The 18,191-nt window shown below is 44.3% G+C and overlaps 1 protein-coding gene across 1 annotated transcript; it reads right to left on the bottom strand.

The window, feature by feature from the left end:
- Window positions 1-2,529: 2,529 nt before the first annotated feature.
- LOC127000120 (nucleoredoxin-like) lies at window positions 2,530-15,931 on the bottom strand. Its single transcript, XM_050863540.1, has 8 exons — window positions 15,835-15,931; window positions 14,352-14,755; window positions 9,507-9,607; window positions 8,305-8,500; window positions 7,105-7,195; window positions 6,781-6,899; window positions 6,257-6,405; window positions 2,530-5,800 (listed from the first exon to the last, which is right to left on the bottom strand). Exons 1-8 carry the CDS (start codon window positions 15,929-15,931, stop codon window positions 5,731-5,733), a joined length of 1,227 nt encoding a protein of 408 aa, XP_050719497.1. The 3' UTR covers window positions 2,530-5,730.
- Window positions 15,932-18,191: the final 2,260 nt, after the last annotated feature.

Below are 18,191 nucleotides of genomic sequence, written 5' to 3'. Positions count from 1 at the left end.
CAACACTAACAACAACTACCACACCACTAACAACTACCACACCAACAACTACAACTACAACACCACTAACAACTACCACACCACTAACAACAACTAGCTCACCACTAACAACAACTAGCACACCACTAACAACAACTACCACACCACTAACAACAACTACCACACCACTAACAACTACCACACCACTAACAACAACTACCACACCACTAACAACATCTACCACACCACTACCAACAACTACCACACCACTAACAACAACTACCACACCACTAACAACAACTACCACACCACTAACAACTACCACACCACTAACAACTACCACACCACCAACAACAACTACCACACCACTAACAACTACCACACCACCAACTACAACTACAACACCGCTAACAACAACTACCACACCACTAACAACTACCACACCACCAACTACAGCTACAACACCGCTAACAACAACTACAACACCACTAACAACAACTACCACACCACTAACAACTATCACACCACCAACTACAGCTGAAGCACAAACATCACCAACTACCACTACAACACCACTAACAACAACTACCACACCACTTACAACTACTACCACACCACTAAGAATCACTTCGACCACACCATCACCAACAACCACACCAGTAACAAAAACAACGATCACACCTCCAGCAACTACCACTATAACACTAAGTACAACACCATCAATGACCACAACACCACCACCATCAACTACCACACCACCACTAACAACAACAACAACAACAATCACTTCAACGCCACCAACAACCACTACAACAGTACTAACACCCACCCCCACATCACCACCACCCACCAGCACCACCACCACCACCACCATCACTACACAGGCTCCAACCAATATTACCACCAAGGGCTAATGTGACGGAGATGCGCACCGAGCCCACGCGCAGGTATAGCGTATACCCCCAACTTTACTCTTTCACTCCCGCGTAATACATAAATACAAAGATCAAACAAATATCTCACCTGTAATCACCTATACATATACCTGAATGACCGGTGTATACGGTAATGGCGCCGTAACTACCTTTTTTTTTTTAATAGTAAAGGACTCAGCAGACATGTATTCTAATTTTTATCAGCTTTACAACCTTATCGACTTCTTTTCTCTCTTAATCGTGATGATGGTTGAAAGAAAGTGACGGGTTCTTCAAATTATTATCTTTAGGTCCCTCCCATTCACGCTCTTTCAGGGTTCTACGAAATTAAGTCTTACGCACTTTTCCCCTCAAGACCAAGTTTCTGAGATCAGGGAAAAAAAGTTCCTTGCTGATTATTTTTTCATACGGAGGGAACGTTTTTTCATGGCTTCCTCTCTCTCTCTCTCTCTCTCTCTCTCTCTCTCTCTCTCTCTCTCTCTCTCTCTCTCTCTCTCTCTCTCTCTCTCTCAGGACCAACACAACCTCCATCGAAAACTTATAGACTGACTGCTTAACGTAAACGCTTAACGAGGACTTACGAATATTGGAGCGAATACGTTAGTATTCGCGACGCGACGGGCGTGATGGATTGAAGTGAAGGAGAAAAAATAATAATTGCACAAAATATTTCACACACACACACACACACACACACACACACACACAAGCCTAATTAAGGCGACTTACTAATGGTTCCTAAATTTTACGAAACACTTTCATTTTGCTCATTTTGGTAACACAGAGGATCATTTTGTTACATTCTTTATACGAAATTAGTCATTGGTGTCGCAGCCTAAAGGAATGGGAGCAAAAATTGTTAGTAAATGTTCAGCAACTTCGTGTTTTCTTTTTTCCTATTCCTGAGCAGCATTGAGTCAAACTGAAGAACCGATGAGTGGGGCAAGAAGCGCAGATTTCTTGGATGAAAAAGTGTAAAATGAAACGTTAAGAAAAGACACCGCAGAGTTATATACATGTCAAGGAATCTACTTAGTAGATCAACACAATAGTCAGAGCAGCCACTGGAAAACTTCAACACAAGTGAAAAATCATCGATTGCAAAGAAAAAAAGTAGAATGGCAGATAATTTGAACCGTTATCGAGACTGAATGACACACCCGCTCCGTAGTTTAGTGGTTAAAAGCTCTGCACTGCCAGGCCTCGCGGCCTGAGAGGCGGAGCTTCGAGCCCCGCTCGGGCCGGGATTTTTCTGACAAGGAGTGGTTACTGTTTCCCCTTGAGCAATTATTCATAACATAATGGGGTGTGTGGTGTGTGAATTGCGATTGCGAGTCCAACTCATGATCAGGCTGTGATAGTGAGTTAAACACACACACACACACACACACACACACACACACACACACACACAGAGATCGAGTATAACGAGTTTGCTCTTGTCGGGAGAGTGCTTGCTGGCGATTGCGAGTCCAACTCATGATCAGGCTGTGATAGTGAGTTAAACACACACACACACACACACACACACACACACACACACACACACACACACACACACACACACACACACACACACAAACAAACAAACACAGGTTACATAATGAACAACCAGTTAATTACAATCTATATTTTAACGCCTTTAAAAATGTAAAAATAATCAAACCACATTATATACAGATAAGAATACACGCCTCTAGGATGAATGTTTTTTTTTTCCTCCGAAGAAAAGAATCAAAGGAGTTGTGTAATATTAAGGTGCAAGGATACCTCCGCACACCGTTTTCTTTAACTATTATTTTCATTTATTAATTTATTCACTTAGTGATTTCTTAGCTATGTACAGCACATCATGATTTTCCTTTTCAAATAACTACAGTACAAGTAACTTCATTTGTGTAATAAAAAAGGATGAATTTCAGTAATAACCTCCTGTCATCTAACCTTTCAAAAGCTTTACCCCAAATAATAAAGACAAAACAATGAAGAGGTTACAGTTTCACATTTTATTACCATTATCACTATTCACAGGGTATTGCTGCACAGCCATCCTTTGGAGTTGCTACTGTCTGTGTCTGTCTTCGAGAAATCAGATACACCTTCCACAAATGGGTAAAAATAAATGAACGAAGCTATTAATTAATAAAGACTGATAATATACAGTGGACTGGTAAAGCAAAGCACAGTATACACATTTCTTATAAAGCTTGCTCATGAAAATACGCTAAATACTTCAATAATACGCTCGTCACCCACTTCCCTCCTCTCCGTGCGAGTTCAATGACAGCTGTCTTCAAACTCTCCTCCTACATTCACTTCCCACGGGCAAAGTTCTCTCTAATTACCTGAGTGACTGGGACTCCACGACAAATTGACTCTCGCTCTTCCATGACCCTCGTAAACTCGTAAAAAGTAAGAGGTCCAGGCGGCGCTCGGCGGGGTCTCCCAAGACCGAGAGAATGAGTTTACGAGTGGATACGGACTACTATGAAATTATATACACAGAAGACGGATAGAGGAAGCGGTTTTGGACATCACCGATTAAAAGGAGGAGGAGAAACAGGAAAGGAGGAGAAGGAGAAGCAGGAAGAAGAGGAGAAGGAGAAACAGGAGGGATAATGGAAACAATTGGAAAGATAGTTATACTGCTCCGTCTCATCGCCGCCGCCGCCCAGCTGACTCACGGGGCACCCCGCTGGGAGTAACCAGCACGGGAACAGCCGCGACGGGACAACTCACTCGTGGCATCAGAAACTGAACTCAGGAACGATGTCGACTAAACCTTAAATAACTATAAATCATTCTGTAATTTCGAAACTGTCTGTCTACGGCATTCCGAAGATATCAGTCGATGAAGCTTGTTCACACAGTAGTTACCAGAGTTCCCTAACACCACGTGCTTCGTGTTAATTAAACCCACGAATTAAAGTCAGGATTATGCATATAGATACCAAGTCGTATTGATTTTTAAATGGATAATCATCCTAATGCAGAGAATACAGCATTCCTTCTATAAGTCCCTGACCACAACCTTCCTTCAGAGCGGTATCGTCACTCATGTAGTCTGCCAACAGTACCGTGAGGCAACCAGTACTCACCGTTAGGACGAATGTAACAAACGTGCAACGCATCATATACTCTCAGATACAATGTTCTATAATAACCTGTCTCGAATACCCTTCCTTTGTCATTAAGCATTTCGTAACATCGATCAACTTTTCTGACACACCTTAGACAACACGATATAAATCAGACAGAGCAGTGAGCGGGTTCAAGTTTATGGAGGCGTGCCAAGGATGTGCATTACCGTGACCGAAAATATGATGCTGGCTGGGTGGCCCTCGGAATGGTGACCCCTTGGAATTTTTCTTGTAATTTTTCTCGCATGTTTGTGTTAATCCATTGTGCTTTGTTCTTTTATCTGTGGTTAGCTCCTCCCCCCCCCCCCCCCCCCCCACACACACACACACACACACCCTCACTGCTGTTTTCTCCTCAACGCTAAGGGCCAGTTTTACAGTCCAGTACAGCAGGTTTGTAAACTACCCAACCAAACATAAAATATAACGAAAATTCCTTTTATAGTGTTTGGCGTCGATATAAAAAGGAGGAAACTTTAGGAAACCACACAGGGAATTTCTTACGTATCTGGTTTGAGTAGAAATGGCGGATCATTGTGGAGAATATAGTTTGGTTTGGACGCTTACAATGCCCCGATCCTGCTCACTGCTAGCCTACGAGTAGCCTCACCTTCACGCTGGAGCCTTTATCTTCTTCATTATCTGGTTATCTTCTGTTGCTGGTTGTTCGCCGTCTCCCGCGCTTGATGCCGAGTCAGCCATCGCCATTTATTTTAACGATACATAAGCAAAAATAATTAAAGATAATATCGGATACCTTCATACGTCTCGCGGGTTCCAAAAATAAACAAGAGCAGCGGCGTGACGTCACAACATGGGCACCCCGCAACAAGTGACGGCCTGGATGCGTGTTTCGGAACCGTCCTATACTTGTGAATTTCAAACCTCTATTCATGGTAAACTCGGGGTACCTGATGGATACTCAACTAGTATATATTGCGTGGACTGCTGTATTCTTTGTAAGTCATAGCACAACGGTGGTTTGAATTATATCAGAATATACAAAAACGAGTTGTCATCATCGGTGTTAAAGCCTATAAGGTCTTTCCATCGCCTTATTTTAACTCAGGCAGCGTTATATTTTATTATGATTCCCTCATTCTCGATTTGTGCAGGTGTTTAATAGTTTGTGTACGCACGTCTGCCGGGATACACTGAATAACACTCAACACTGGTGTGTAAAAGTACTCCAAAACTCAGCCCACGTCGAGACTCTTAACCATCGTACCCGCGGAACACCGATACGACGCATGAACCGCCCCGCGACAACATAAAAACTGTCAATGCAGGGTACATCAACTTCACAACTTCATCATCTGTTTGCTTGGAACGCCGCAGACAGGCCATGATCATAACCACCAGAAACACATACGTACAATAAAATAATATTCATCAAGAGAAAAACAACCATGAAAACATTTTTTTATCTTTTTTCTTACGATAAATCTTAATGATATCCGTATCAGCGTCAACACAAATAATCTATGATGCAATCAGGTATATAATCACAAACAACGCTAAGTACAGACTACAACACTCATCCAGCATTTTTTCGTAATACAGAACCTTTACAAGGATATTATTAATGTAATAACAAAGTCAAAATCCATTTTCTCCGCCGCACGAAGACCGCCGCTCCCTCCAGCCACGCACCGTCCCTCTGGCCGCGGGCGGTGTTAGCTGGCGGCGGTGGCCTCGGCGGCGCCCGGCCTGATGGGGAGCGCCTTGAGCTTGTCGCTGGTGTACCTGGACAACAAACGGAGATTTAACTTAGTGTATTATCCAGGAAAATATTAATAACAACAGTAAATTTGGCGAATTATCCAAGATACAAATAACAACAGTAAATTTGGTATATTATCTAAGAAAACATGAATAACATTAATGCTTCTGTTTTAAAGTTAATTTTACGATATTCTTGTGCTGAGTAGGGTGTTGGATATAGCGTTATTTGGCTTAGATCTGGAGAGTTCTTTGCTATTACTACGGTAAAAATATGACAATATTCAGAGTATAACCGCATGCAGCCCAATATTGCATCCCATTTCTAAGGTTCAGTAAAGCTTCTTTCTGGTGAATAATCAAAGCTTACTACAATTTTGGCTCAGGCTAAAATACAAGACGATTTAGGGTAAACCACGAGCACAGATTTTAAGAAATAATGTAAACCCCGAGTGAGGTGAGCTGTCGGGCACTACATACCTGGTGACGAAGTTGTGGACGGTGGCGGTGGACACCTCGACGCCTTCCTCCAGCAGAAACTTGCAACCCTCGGCCAGGTCCAGGATGGCCACGAGCGGCACCACATCCTCCAGACAGGCGTAGTCCCTTACGCCGTCCGCCACCTCGTCCTGAGAGACGAGAACTCGTGATATCCAGCATGATCAAGGCAACTAAATCATTGACTATCGAACTAATTAACTATCTCACTATCTATCGACCCATTGTAAATGGATATCTAACTAACTCCCATATCGACTAAATGATTGAATGAATGAATGGCTAATTGGGTGACTTACTGACTAACTAAGTGAATGAATGAATGAGTGGCTGATTGATGACTTATTGATCAACTGTGTGACTGCATGAGTGACTGACTGGCTGACCGACTGACTTACTGACCAACTAAATGACTGACTGAATGACTGGCTGACTGATAATTAGGACTGATAGGTAAATGATAGATCGGTTGGCTGACTGACTGATAGAATGCCTGAGTGACTGACCTCCCCGGCGACGAAGAAGTGCAGCGTGAGGCCGCCCTGATGGGGGTGCTCCAGCAAGTACTCCTCGGCCACCGGGAGCAGCACGTCGCGACCAAACTGCAGCTCGGCCGCGTCCCCGTCTGCGTGTGTGAGAGAGAGTTAGAAGAGAGGAAGAGATACGCCACATGCTCTAGACGTCGTATTAGTATTTATTATTCTGAACTACTACTACTACTACTACTACTACTGCTACGACTACTACTACTACTCTAAGAACAATAACAACACACAAAGAAATAGCCATGATAATAGTAAAGCAAACTAAGAATAATGTTAATACCGTACCTGTGAAGAGGACCAGACACGGGCTTTCCTGCAGCTTGGGTGTGTGTCGCTCCCCCAACACCTCCACGCTCTGAGGCCGCCACGGAAATCTCTGCAACACACAACAACACATGCTTAACACACGACAACACATACATCAACACACAAAATACATCTACACTTATTTATCCACACTCATCCACTCACTTATCAACACATGACACTTAACACACGACACACGACAACACATACATCAACACACAAAATACGTCTACACTTATTTATCCACATTCATCCACTCACTTATCAGCACGTGACGGCACATACTTAACACACGACACATTCTCTTACTCATCCACACAGAGCGATACATCTACTCCTCTCTTCTGTCCACTCATTTTGTTTGCTTTTCCAGGAACAGCGATTAGAGGGACTTTTTTCTTTGTTTTTCCTTTGTTTAATGCCTTTGAGCTGTTTTCTTTACCGTAAAAAAATATATATACACGTCCACACTCACAATACACCTACACTTACTCATCCACACACACAATACACCTACACTTACTCATCCACACACACAACACACCTACACTTACTCATCCACATACACAACACACCTACACTTACTCATCCACATACACAACACACCTACACTTACTTATTCACACACACACACACACATCACGTCTCATTCACATCCACAAACGCAATTTTTTCACGCATCTACGTCGGAAAGTCCTTCAAATTCTGCGGCAACTTCTTTTTCTTTTCTCTTTTGATCGTAAGTTAAATTTTAAGCCCCTCTGTGTGTGCCATTCACGGTTTCTTTCCTCCGATATTCTCTCTCTCTCTCTCTCTCTCTCTCGCCGCCTCACACACTCCCTTCTCTTCAGTAATCTTCCAAGTTCTGTCTCTCACACTTTCTCATCGACTTCAACTTTCTTGCGACTTCTCAGAAATATTCCATTCTTTTGGGGATTAATTTTTCACCGGGAAGAAGCGGTTTCACGAGTCAAGTCTCTCTCTCTCTCTCTCTCTCTCTCGTACATTTTTACAACTTATCCATCCATCAACACACACACACACACACACACACACACACACATTTACCCCCCCCACACTCACAATTACACCCACCTACCTACTCCTCCCCCCTCACTCCCCACACTCATACCCACCCACACTTACACCCACATTCACTCCCCCCCCCCCTCCACTCACCTCCAGCGTGGGGTCGTCGGAGAACTGGGATCGCCCGTCGGTGGTGATGACGGAGTTGTCGGGGTCCAGCACCACCAGGGTCGGGATGCCCTTCACCTCGAGGCTGCTGGCCAGCTCGTGCCGCGCCTCCTTCTCCTCCCATGCCAGGCTAAGCCACGGCATGCTGTTGTGGTACGTCCGCCACGACTCCTCGCTCCTGCAGGGACACACAGGGGCGTTAGCGGGGCCTACACTGATTAGACTCTCTCTCTCTCTCTCTCTCTCTCTCTCTCTCTCAACTTCCAAACTCAACTCTTACAAGGTATTACTTAATTGTATCGTTATTTTAGGAAGCACTCATGTTTACTACCTATTCCTCACACCTATATACAGACTCAAACTAAATAATAAAACCTTAACATATGCTATAAACTCCATTTAAACACGCCAAAACCTTTACAAGCACGACTAAATCCTTCCACTTCATAATAAAACTTCACAGATGCGACTACATGCCTTCAATATACTTCAACCTTCATGAATGCGACTAGATTCATTCCATACAGTTCACGACCTTCACATATGCGACTATAAGGTGAGTCTCAATACCTCCTCACAGTCAGGACATTTTCACTCCTTCTGCGTTGTTCTAATTGTTATTCACTTAATCTGTATGTTCAATTCTAAAATACATGAAATTCAATTCACAAAATCCTTCTTCATCACAATTTAATTAAAGTCGTTAACACGGTCCGCATATTTAATCACTGCTAATTAGGTGTGAGCGTGATAAATCGTTCGTGCAATTAAAGTTTAAGAGTGGCTGATTAATTAAAAGACACCACAATCATCATGTTTGCATAAGCTATCCTGCAGACTTCATTCTGTGTAGTACCGTGATATATTTTAAAACAATCTCTCTTTTTAAGCACCATACTAGAACGTTACCCATACACTGCACCCTGAAAACGAAGATTGAAAAGACAGTAAATAACTAAATAGCTAACTTAAAAAATAAAAAAAAATCTATATTCTTTCGTCCTCTTTCTCCTTCTATCTCAGCACTCTCCCTTTTATGTTCTCTTTCTCGGCGTCTCAGGTGTTTAGAGGCAGTTGGACAAGCAGTTTATAGTGTCCCCACTCCTCCCTGTCTACCTGATTCGCCTCATAATAATAAGAGTATAAAACATAATAAAAAGTAACATTTGCCCGGAGCCACTTGCCTGTCTGAACTGATGAAGATCATGTGAAAGTTCTCTTCTTTCTTCTTCATCTTCCCGTAGGCGGCGACCAGCTGGGGCGTGAAGGCTTTGCAGGGCGGACACTGGACATGCGGAGAGACAAAAACACACCATTAGGATCACTAACACGCCAGCGGGAGGAAGAATGTGGGCGGGAGAACACTGGCGACAAAACCCATCCTATCGAGTCCCTCCTCCCACTGTTCGGAGAAGGAAACACAACCATTACAACCATCAAGAGGCCAGCGGGATAAATGACATGAAGGGAGATTTACGAGAGAACATGCAAACCATCCTACCAGCTTCACCTGTTCTCCTGATGGCTCAACCGTATACCTGGGCACTAGGATTTCCCTTTGAGCATATTACCGGGATGAAACAGGCGAAGGTTTTAACATTTAACATTGACACAACACTCACAACACAACCAAGCTTACTGGCTCCTTCATCTCGTTCTATCAGTGCTTCATAATCCTAGCCCTTTCTTCCCCGTCTTTCCTTGCTTGACAATACAATACGAAGTTCTCCTCCTCCTTGTAATTCTAATCTGGCTCCCTTCATCCTTACTCTCCTTCCGCATCTACATCCATCCACCCGCCTCTTCTATTGTTACCTCATTGCATTATACCTTCCTCCCTCTCCCTGTAATGCGAATCCGAGCCAATCCCTCACACAACGCCCTTTAAAAACCCTCCCGTATATCGTGTTCCTCAGCTACAATGCCCCCGTGTTAAGTAATTTATTCCCCACGTAAAATTTGTATTCCGCGAGGCCATCCGGCAACTTTCCGCGCCGAGTGTTACGGGTAAAATTGCAATAAATTAAATATATGTAAGAGTCATGTTGCAGTGTGTGTGTGTGTGTGTGTGTGTGTGTGTGAAAGTGAGCGAGTATGTGTATGAGATAGATAGATAAATAGATAGAGATGAGATAATAGAGATAGCTAGAGCAATAGACAGACAAACAGACAGGGCGAGAGAACGATTGACAGGCAGCCAGATATATAGACACTTGAACAAACCGACAGATATGCAGACAAACAGATAGACAGACAATAAAAGACGGAATGACAGAACAGACATTGGCATACAAACAGAGGCAAACAGACTGAGAAAAAAAAAAACTTACAGAAACAAGCAAACAGGCAAAGAAGCAACAAACAAACAATGAGACAAACCCAGACAGATATACTCATAAAAAACAACGCCAGGAGACATACAGACAGACAAGAAAATGATATTCCAAACAAAAACAAGAAAGAGAAAAACAAACAGGACGCGACAAAAGACAAACGGACAAGAAACTGTGATTGATGAGAGAGAGAGAGAGAGAGAGAGAGAGAGAGAGAGAGAGAGAGAGAGAGAGAGAGAGAGAGAGACGAACACGAGAAGGGAAACTAAACAAGGGCACAAGAGACATTTGGCGTGATAGATTACAACTTGAGAGAGAGAGAGAGAGAGAGAGAGAGAGAGAGAGAGAGAGAGAGAGAGAGAGAGAGAGAGAGAGAGAGAGAGAGAGAGAGAGAAAACGGAATCAAATAAAAAAGAGAAAGTAACAGAAAATGGAAGATACATGAGCAACTATCACATACAAAAAAGACAAATGCAAGTAAAATGACCTTAATAAGAGAGAGAGAGAGAGAGAGAGAGAGAGAGAGAGAGAGAGAGAGAGAGAGAGAGAGAGAGAGAGAGAGAGAGAGAGGAGGGGTCTAGTAATGAATTCTTCTCTGGTAAATGAGTATGATGAAGCTGATGGTGACTAAGAGAATGAGACCAGAGAGGAGGAGCAGGAGGAGGAGGAGGAGGAGGAGTGTTGGGATTAATATGAGAGTATAAAGACTGGATGACAAAGTAGAATCCCTCAGTGGACCATTTCATCAGAGGAAACACACACACACACACACACACACACACACACACACACACACACACACAGGGAGAGAAAACTGTATAGTAGTTAGAAAAAGCTTGAGAGAGAGAGAGAGAGAGAGAGAGAGAAACTTATACCTATGTGAATTCCGCTACTGCTACACTTACTACCTTCCCCACCACTACTACTACTACTACTACTACTAAACTCTTTACTGTTATTGCCCATTATTTAACATACCTATGAGAAAAAATCCGATGAGCTTAATTATCATATACTTTACTTAATTTTCAACCCAATTTAGAATTTATTTATACACTGCAAAATCCCGACTTCAGTTGTGCAAAATCTATGCTTTTAAAAGTCACTCTATCTATCACAGCAATAATACAGAAATAAAAAAATTGTAGTGGAAATAGTGGTGGTAGAAGTAGTAGTAGTTAGTAGTTAGTAGTAGTAGTAGTAGTAGTAGTAGTAGTAGTAGTATCATTGACATTCTTCGTATTATCGTCATTCTTATTATGATCGTCAGAAATATTCAAGTGTACGGGTCGCCTTTCCTTGCTTGAGTGCTCATCAACAACCTTTACTCTCAACCGATAAACCAATACCTTCTCCGTCACGGCCCTTCACCTCCCCCCCCCCCCCCTCTCTCTCTCTCTCTCTCTCTCTCTCTCTCTCTCTCTCTCTCTCTCTCTCTCTCTCTCTCTCTCTCTCTTATGTGAGTGTTGCCGCGTCGGTGTGTAAAGGTCGAAGGTCAGGTTAGTCTGAGACGCCCTAAAGAGCCGCTTACGTTTCTCTCGCTTCTATTGTGTTCTTTAAGTGGCCTGTCAGCGGCTGCCTCTCTTCTGGGCTCGACGCCTCTCCGCCTCTTAGATAAGGTCAGACTCGTTTATAAAGGCGCTGGGGACTGTTTGTGTTGTGCCTTAAATAGCGGCCGGATTAAACAGGTTGGTTTTCTCAGACGCTCCCGCCGCACACGTCAACTATCTACAAAGGCCAAAAAAGGAGGTCAGTCGGGTTCTGGTAAGTGTTTTTTTGGTTCATGGCACAGAAGGAGGGTCAAGCTATCACCAGGGTCATAAAACTATCCCTGAAAATGCTCAAAATCTCTTTTTTTTTTTTTTTGGTGTTGATTGTTGTTGTTAAATAAGTTTGTATTACTTTCTTCTTTTCTCCTACTTAGTTTCTTCTTCTTCTCCTTCTTCTTCGTCTTCTTCCTCTTTTTCTTCTTCTTCTTCTTCTTCTTCTTCTTCTTCTTCTTCTTCTTCTTCTTCTTCTTCTTCTGCTTCTTCTTCTTCTCTTTCTCACACTGCTATTATATTTTCACCTCCTTCACATTTTCAGCGGGCATTAGTTACAAATATATCAGCTAAACACACACACACACACACACACACACACACACACACACACACACACACACACACACAGGTGACACTCGAGGAGCAACACAAACACCACACAAGAGTCTTCGTCGGGGCAGCCTCGTCTTGCTTACACTGTCGGTTATTGAGACGTTGATAAGTGATCCAGTTTGTTTTCCTTTTCCTTCTCTCTTAATCATTCCTCTGTCCCCTTATCTTCCTCGTCTTCATTATCTTCTTCTTCTCCTTCTTCATTATCTTCTTCTTCTCCTTCTTCATTATCTTCTTCTTTCCATCTTCTATTTTTTCTCCTCCTTGCTCATATTGTTTTCCTTTTCTTTTCTTATCCGCTCCTCAGTCCCTTCTTCCTTTTCATTCTTTTCTACTTAATTTTTCTCCTCCTTGCTCATATTCCTGTGTAGTTTTTTATTCCCTGCTCCTCCTCCTCTTCCTCTCTCTCTTCTCCATTATTTATAATTGTCTTCCTGTCTAGCTTCTTTCTTTTAATGGCCTTCCTATTCCTTTTTTTCTCTGCGCTTTCTACTCCGTTTTTTTTCTTCTTTTCCTTATTCTTTTGTTTCTCGAGGTTTTTATATCTTCTTTTAATTCATACAAAGCTTCAACAACACAACAACTCCATTACAATATGAACAAGATATACTACTACTACAACTACTACTACTACTGCTGTTTTTTTTTTTTTTTACGGTAAAGAAAGCAGCTAAACCGCAAAAATATAAAACAAATAAAAAAAACAAAAGCCTGCTAAGCGCTTTTCCAATAAAAGTCAAAAGAAGTAAGCTAAATTAAGTGGCCAAAAGAGACTACTAATACACGAACGATAATAATCAATTTAATCATACTTAATATAAGGAAAATACTACGCGGCAAAACATAAACAGTAGTCGTGAGAAGAGGGTTAGAATGTGTATCGAAGGCCATTTACTGAGAACGAATTTCCTGAGTGGATCACACACTCACTACACAACGACGGCCGGCTCCCAGGTAACAAAGCAAGAGGCAAAACGTTCAGAAGGAAATGTCAAGTAAGTGTTGCATGTCAAACTGTAAAGGTGAACACCCTAATCATATGCTGTGGTTTCCGGCTTCTCTCTCTCTCTCTCTCTCTCTCTCTCTCTCTCTCTCTCTCTCTCTCTCTCTCTCTCTCTCTCTCTCTCTGTGTGTGTGTGTGTGTGTGTGTGTGTGTGTGTGTGTGTGTGTGTGTGCGTGTGTGAATCCAGTGTTGATGTCATTGATGGAAATTACGAACAGTACTGGTCTAAGAACAGAGCTCTGAGCGGTATTAGTGAAATCCCTTTGTTGTCTGTTGCTCACTCAATTTGCGATCCATTTGTGTACTTTACCCTCCAATACCTGGTTGTTTGATTCTGTAAGGTGAATTATGATGTGGAACTTTATCGGACGCCCTTTTGAAAATTCATATAAACAATGCCCAAGGATTCGGTTACGTCATAAAGTAAGAAAACGTCAATATGAAAGGTCAGTAGGTTTGACAAGCAGGATCTTTTGTTTCGGAAACCGTGTTGTGAGTTCCTAATAAGTGAATAACTTTGTATCCGTTTAGTCTTACCCAATGAGCAGAGAAGTACAATCCTTTGTAGGCGTTCTTGATGGTGTCGTGGGCCACTTCCTGTCCCTGGGGGTCTACAAGGCGGGCGGAGGCCAGGATGTCGCCCACAGTTCTCGGCCGCCAGGGAAAGTGGTGTCCTTCAGGGTCGCTGGTCACCTTCTCGCGGCCCGCCCGGGTGAGGACGTGGCCGCTGCGGCTGTCGACGAGCACGAGGCAGGGGATGCCCGTGACGCGGTACTGGCGGGACAGCCGGACCTGACGAAGAGGAGGAGGAGGGAAGGTTAGTGATGCGTGTGGGAATGAAGAGGGGGAGAGGCTAGGGGCAGTGGGGGTTGTGGGGGCAATGTAGATGCTATGTGTGTGTGTGTGTGTGTGTGTGTGTGTGTGTGTGTGTGTGTGTGTGTGTGTGTCTCATCTCTCTCTCTCTCTCTCTCTCTCTCTCTCTCTCTCTGTCTGTTTGTCCTGTCCTTCCTCGCATCACAATAACTAAGGGGGACGGCTCACATTAAGAGTGGCTTGGTGGGGACGTGGGTCTGTTCTTTTGTTTATTTCTTTTATTTTTTCCCCTCGCCAATAGGCTGCTGGGATGCTCGACCTTAATTATTAGTAAAAGAAAAGGTAATCCACCCCACAAAATCATCCGTTTTAATCCTGTAGTAGTCACAATGTCCTTCACTCAAGTACAATCCTTCGAAAAGAACTCATTTCATCCGAGCTAAGAATGTCAAGTAATACCGTATTTGTGGTTCTTCAGTACAAAAACAAAAACAAAACAAAGAAAAAAAAACATTCAACAATTATAAATATTTAGCTCATCCTTGGTTTGCAGACACAACACACGATACATATTACAAACCTACTCCTTTATGGCATTCTTAGTAAATACACTAAACAGCAGCTTCAGTCCCTTTGTTACCAGACGCAGGAACAGAAGCAGGGATACGTAAGGCTAAGGAGACGAGTGCAGCTAACAGAAGGGAAGGCAGAGATAGTAAGTGACGTCTCCAGGGCCCAATAAGGTATGGATATGGAGGTGGGGCAGGAGCTGAGAGATAAGAGGGAGTAGCTGACGCCTCTATCCTCCTCCCGCCTCCCTCTGTGTGTCTACTGTGTCGAGTCTGTGCTAGGGACGAAGGGGGAAGGTACATCCGTCTCCAGAAGCCAATAGGGGTAAGGATAGGGAGATGGGGCAGGAGTTGAAAGACGGGTGGAATAGCTGACGCCTCTCCCCTCCCCTCTTTCCTCTCTCGTGTGTGTGCTGGGCCGAATCTGAGCTAGGGACGAAGAGAGAAGGTACAGAGCATAGTTGACGTCTCCAGAAACCGACAGGGGTAAGGATATGGAGATGGGGAAGGAGCTGAGAGATAAGGAGAGTAGTTGATGTCTCTCCCTCCACTTCCCTGCCCCCCACACCTTCCTCTCGCTGTGTATATGCTGTGTCTCCGAGTTGATGCCTCTCCCCCCTCTTCCCTGCCCCCCAGACCTTCCTCTCGCTGTGTACATGCTGTGTCTCTGAACTGCGGGAAGCGTGGCGGTGCGAGGCTGTGCACGGGCGGCGGGGCGTGTTGGTGTGTCGGCATTTTTATGGAGGTAATATTACGTGAGGGGCCTGACGAGGAGGGGGGCGGGGGCGGGGGGAGGGGGTAGAGGTGGGGCGGGGGCGGGGGGAGGGGGTAGGGGTGGGGCGGGGAGAGGGGGCTGGAAGAGGGCAAGAGGGGTAGAAGAGGCACTGGGGAACGAATAAAAAGGAATGCGAGAGGGGAGGAAAAGGGAGATGATGTGAAGGGAAATGAAAAGAGGGGACGGAAAGACAGTAAGGGAAAATAAGGGAAAAAGAGGCACTGGAAAAACGAATAAAAAGGACGTAGAGGGGAGGAAAAGAGAGGGGAAGCACTGGTGAAGAGGAGGGGAACGGAGAGATAGGAGGGGAAAATAAGGAAGAAGAGGTACAGGGGGACGAATAGAGAGAGAGAGAGAGAGAGAGAGAGAGAGAGAGAGAGAGAGAGAGAGAGAGAGAGAGAGAGAGAGAGAGAGAGAGAGAGAGAGAGAGAGAGAGAGAGAGAGAGAGAGAGAGAGAGAGAGAGAGAGAGAGAGAGAGAGAGAGAGAGAGAGAGAGAGAGAGAGAGAGAGAGAGAGAGAGAGAGAGAGAGAGAGAGAGAGAGAGAGAGAGAAGGGAGAAATGGAACTGGGGAAGAAAGGAAAGGGAAGTTGCTAAAGGTAAGGGACGAGGAAAGGGGAAGTGAGGAGTAGATGAGGAAATGGGGCAGGAATAGCAGCAAAGGAGAGGAGAGGATGGAATGTAAGGGCAGTAAAGGGGAGAGGAAAGAAGGGGAGATGGTGTAGGTAAATGTGAGGGTCGAGGGGTGAGGGGGAGGCACAGGGGAGCTACAGGGGCAAGGAAGGGAGAGTGGGCAGGGACATGATGGGTGCTGGTAGGGGAGTGAAGGGGAGAAAAGGGAGCGAGGGAGGAGCCAGCAGGGAAGTGAGGTAGAGAAACCCCCCCAAAAAAGTATTCATAAGAGGATAGTGAGGAGGAATATGTTACACACACACACACACACACACACACACACACACACACACACACACACACACACACACACACACACACACACACACACGTACTGGCGGATACCTTCTCGAGTTTACACGGAAATAGCATAAAAAGTTCCTACAACCATTTAGAAAGGAAAAAAACAACTTTGAAAAAAAAACTTACACACGATACCGACAGTGAGAGGAAACACACACACACACACACACACACACACACACACACACGTTCTCAAGTTATACGATTTAAAACTGATGAATAAAAGTATCTTGCATCCCTTCAGAAGAAAAACAAAAACAAAACAGGTGGCGCGGTATATCGACCAATAAATATTCCTTATCCCGCGTAAAGAGAATGTTTTCCGAAAGGGGTTCAACACTTTCCCGAAACGATTCCAACACCTTTTAGGCCCAAAGCGTGAGCTGAGGCGATCGACGGCCTTCGTTCGCCTCCCTTCAATGGGGGCGCCTTTATGAGATGCTGGGGGGGCGGAGGGTGGAAGGAGGGGGGGAGGATGGAGGTCGCATGTGGGGATGGGAAGGGAGGGGGGAAGGGTGCCGTGTGATGGGATGGGAAGGGGGGAAGGGTGACATGTGAGGGGAAGGGAAGGGGGGGAGTGCCGTGTGATGGGGGAAGGGGGCGATATGAGGGGAAGGGGAGTGGGGCGTCGTGCATATTGTAGTGTTGTTACCTAGACTGGCTGGGGCTAAAATCCGTACCTCTCACCATCTCTTGCAGCCTCTCTTCATCTCTCTCTCTCTCTCTCTCTCTCTCTCTCTCTCTCTCTCTCTCTCCCCGGTAGCGAAAAAACAACAACTCCCTCGCTGTTTTACATTTTTTATAGTTGTCATTCTTCTCTGCAACCCTCCATGGCCATGTTCATTGAGGTATACCTTTTTTTTATCAGCTGAATTTTTGTTGGCATGGTTCATCAAATCTATGCATGTACTCTTTATTCGTCATGCATCACAACCATTCCGACGTGCATGCATTTCCGTTCATTCATTTAAATATTCCGGTCTTCAAATTTTAATCTCATTCTCTATATTAGATCCTCCTTCTCACCGTAACTGTTTACCTGTTAATTTGTACACACGTATGGGAAGGGAAGTTGCTAAAGGTAAGGAACGAGGAGAGGGGAAGTGAGGAGTAGAGGAGGAAATGGGGAACGAATAGAAGCAAGGGAGAAGAGGGGGTAAAACGTAATGGCAGTAAAGGGGAGAGGAAAGAAGGGGAGATGATGTAGGTGAATGTGAGGGTCGAGGAGTGAGGTGGAGGCGGGGGGC

The sequence above is a fragment of the Eriocheir sinensis genome, chromosome 17 (genome assembly GCF_024679095.1).
Source record: "Eriocheir sinensis breed Jianghai 21 chromosome 17, ASM2467909v1, whole genome shotgun sequence".
Classification (NCBI taxonomy): Eukaryota; Metazoa; Arthropoda; class Malacostraca; order Decapoda; family Varunidae; genus Eriocheir; species Eriocheir sinensis.
This window is presented reverse-complemented; position numbering and strand designations above follow the sequence as displayed.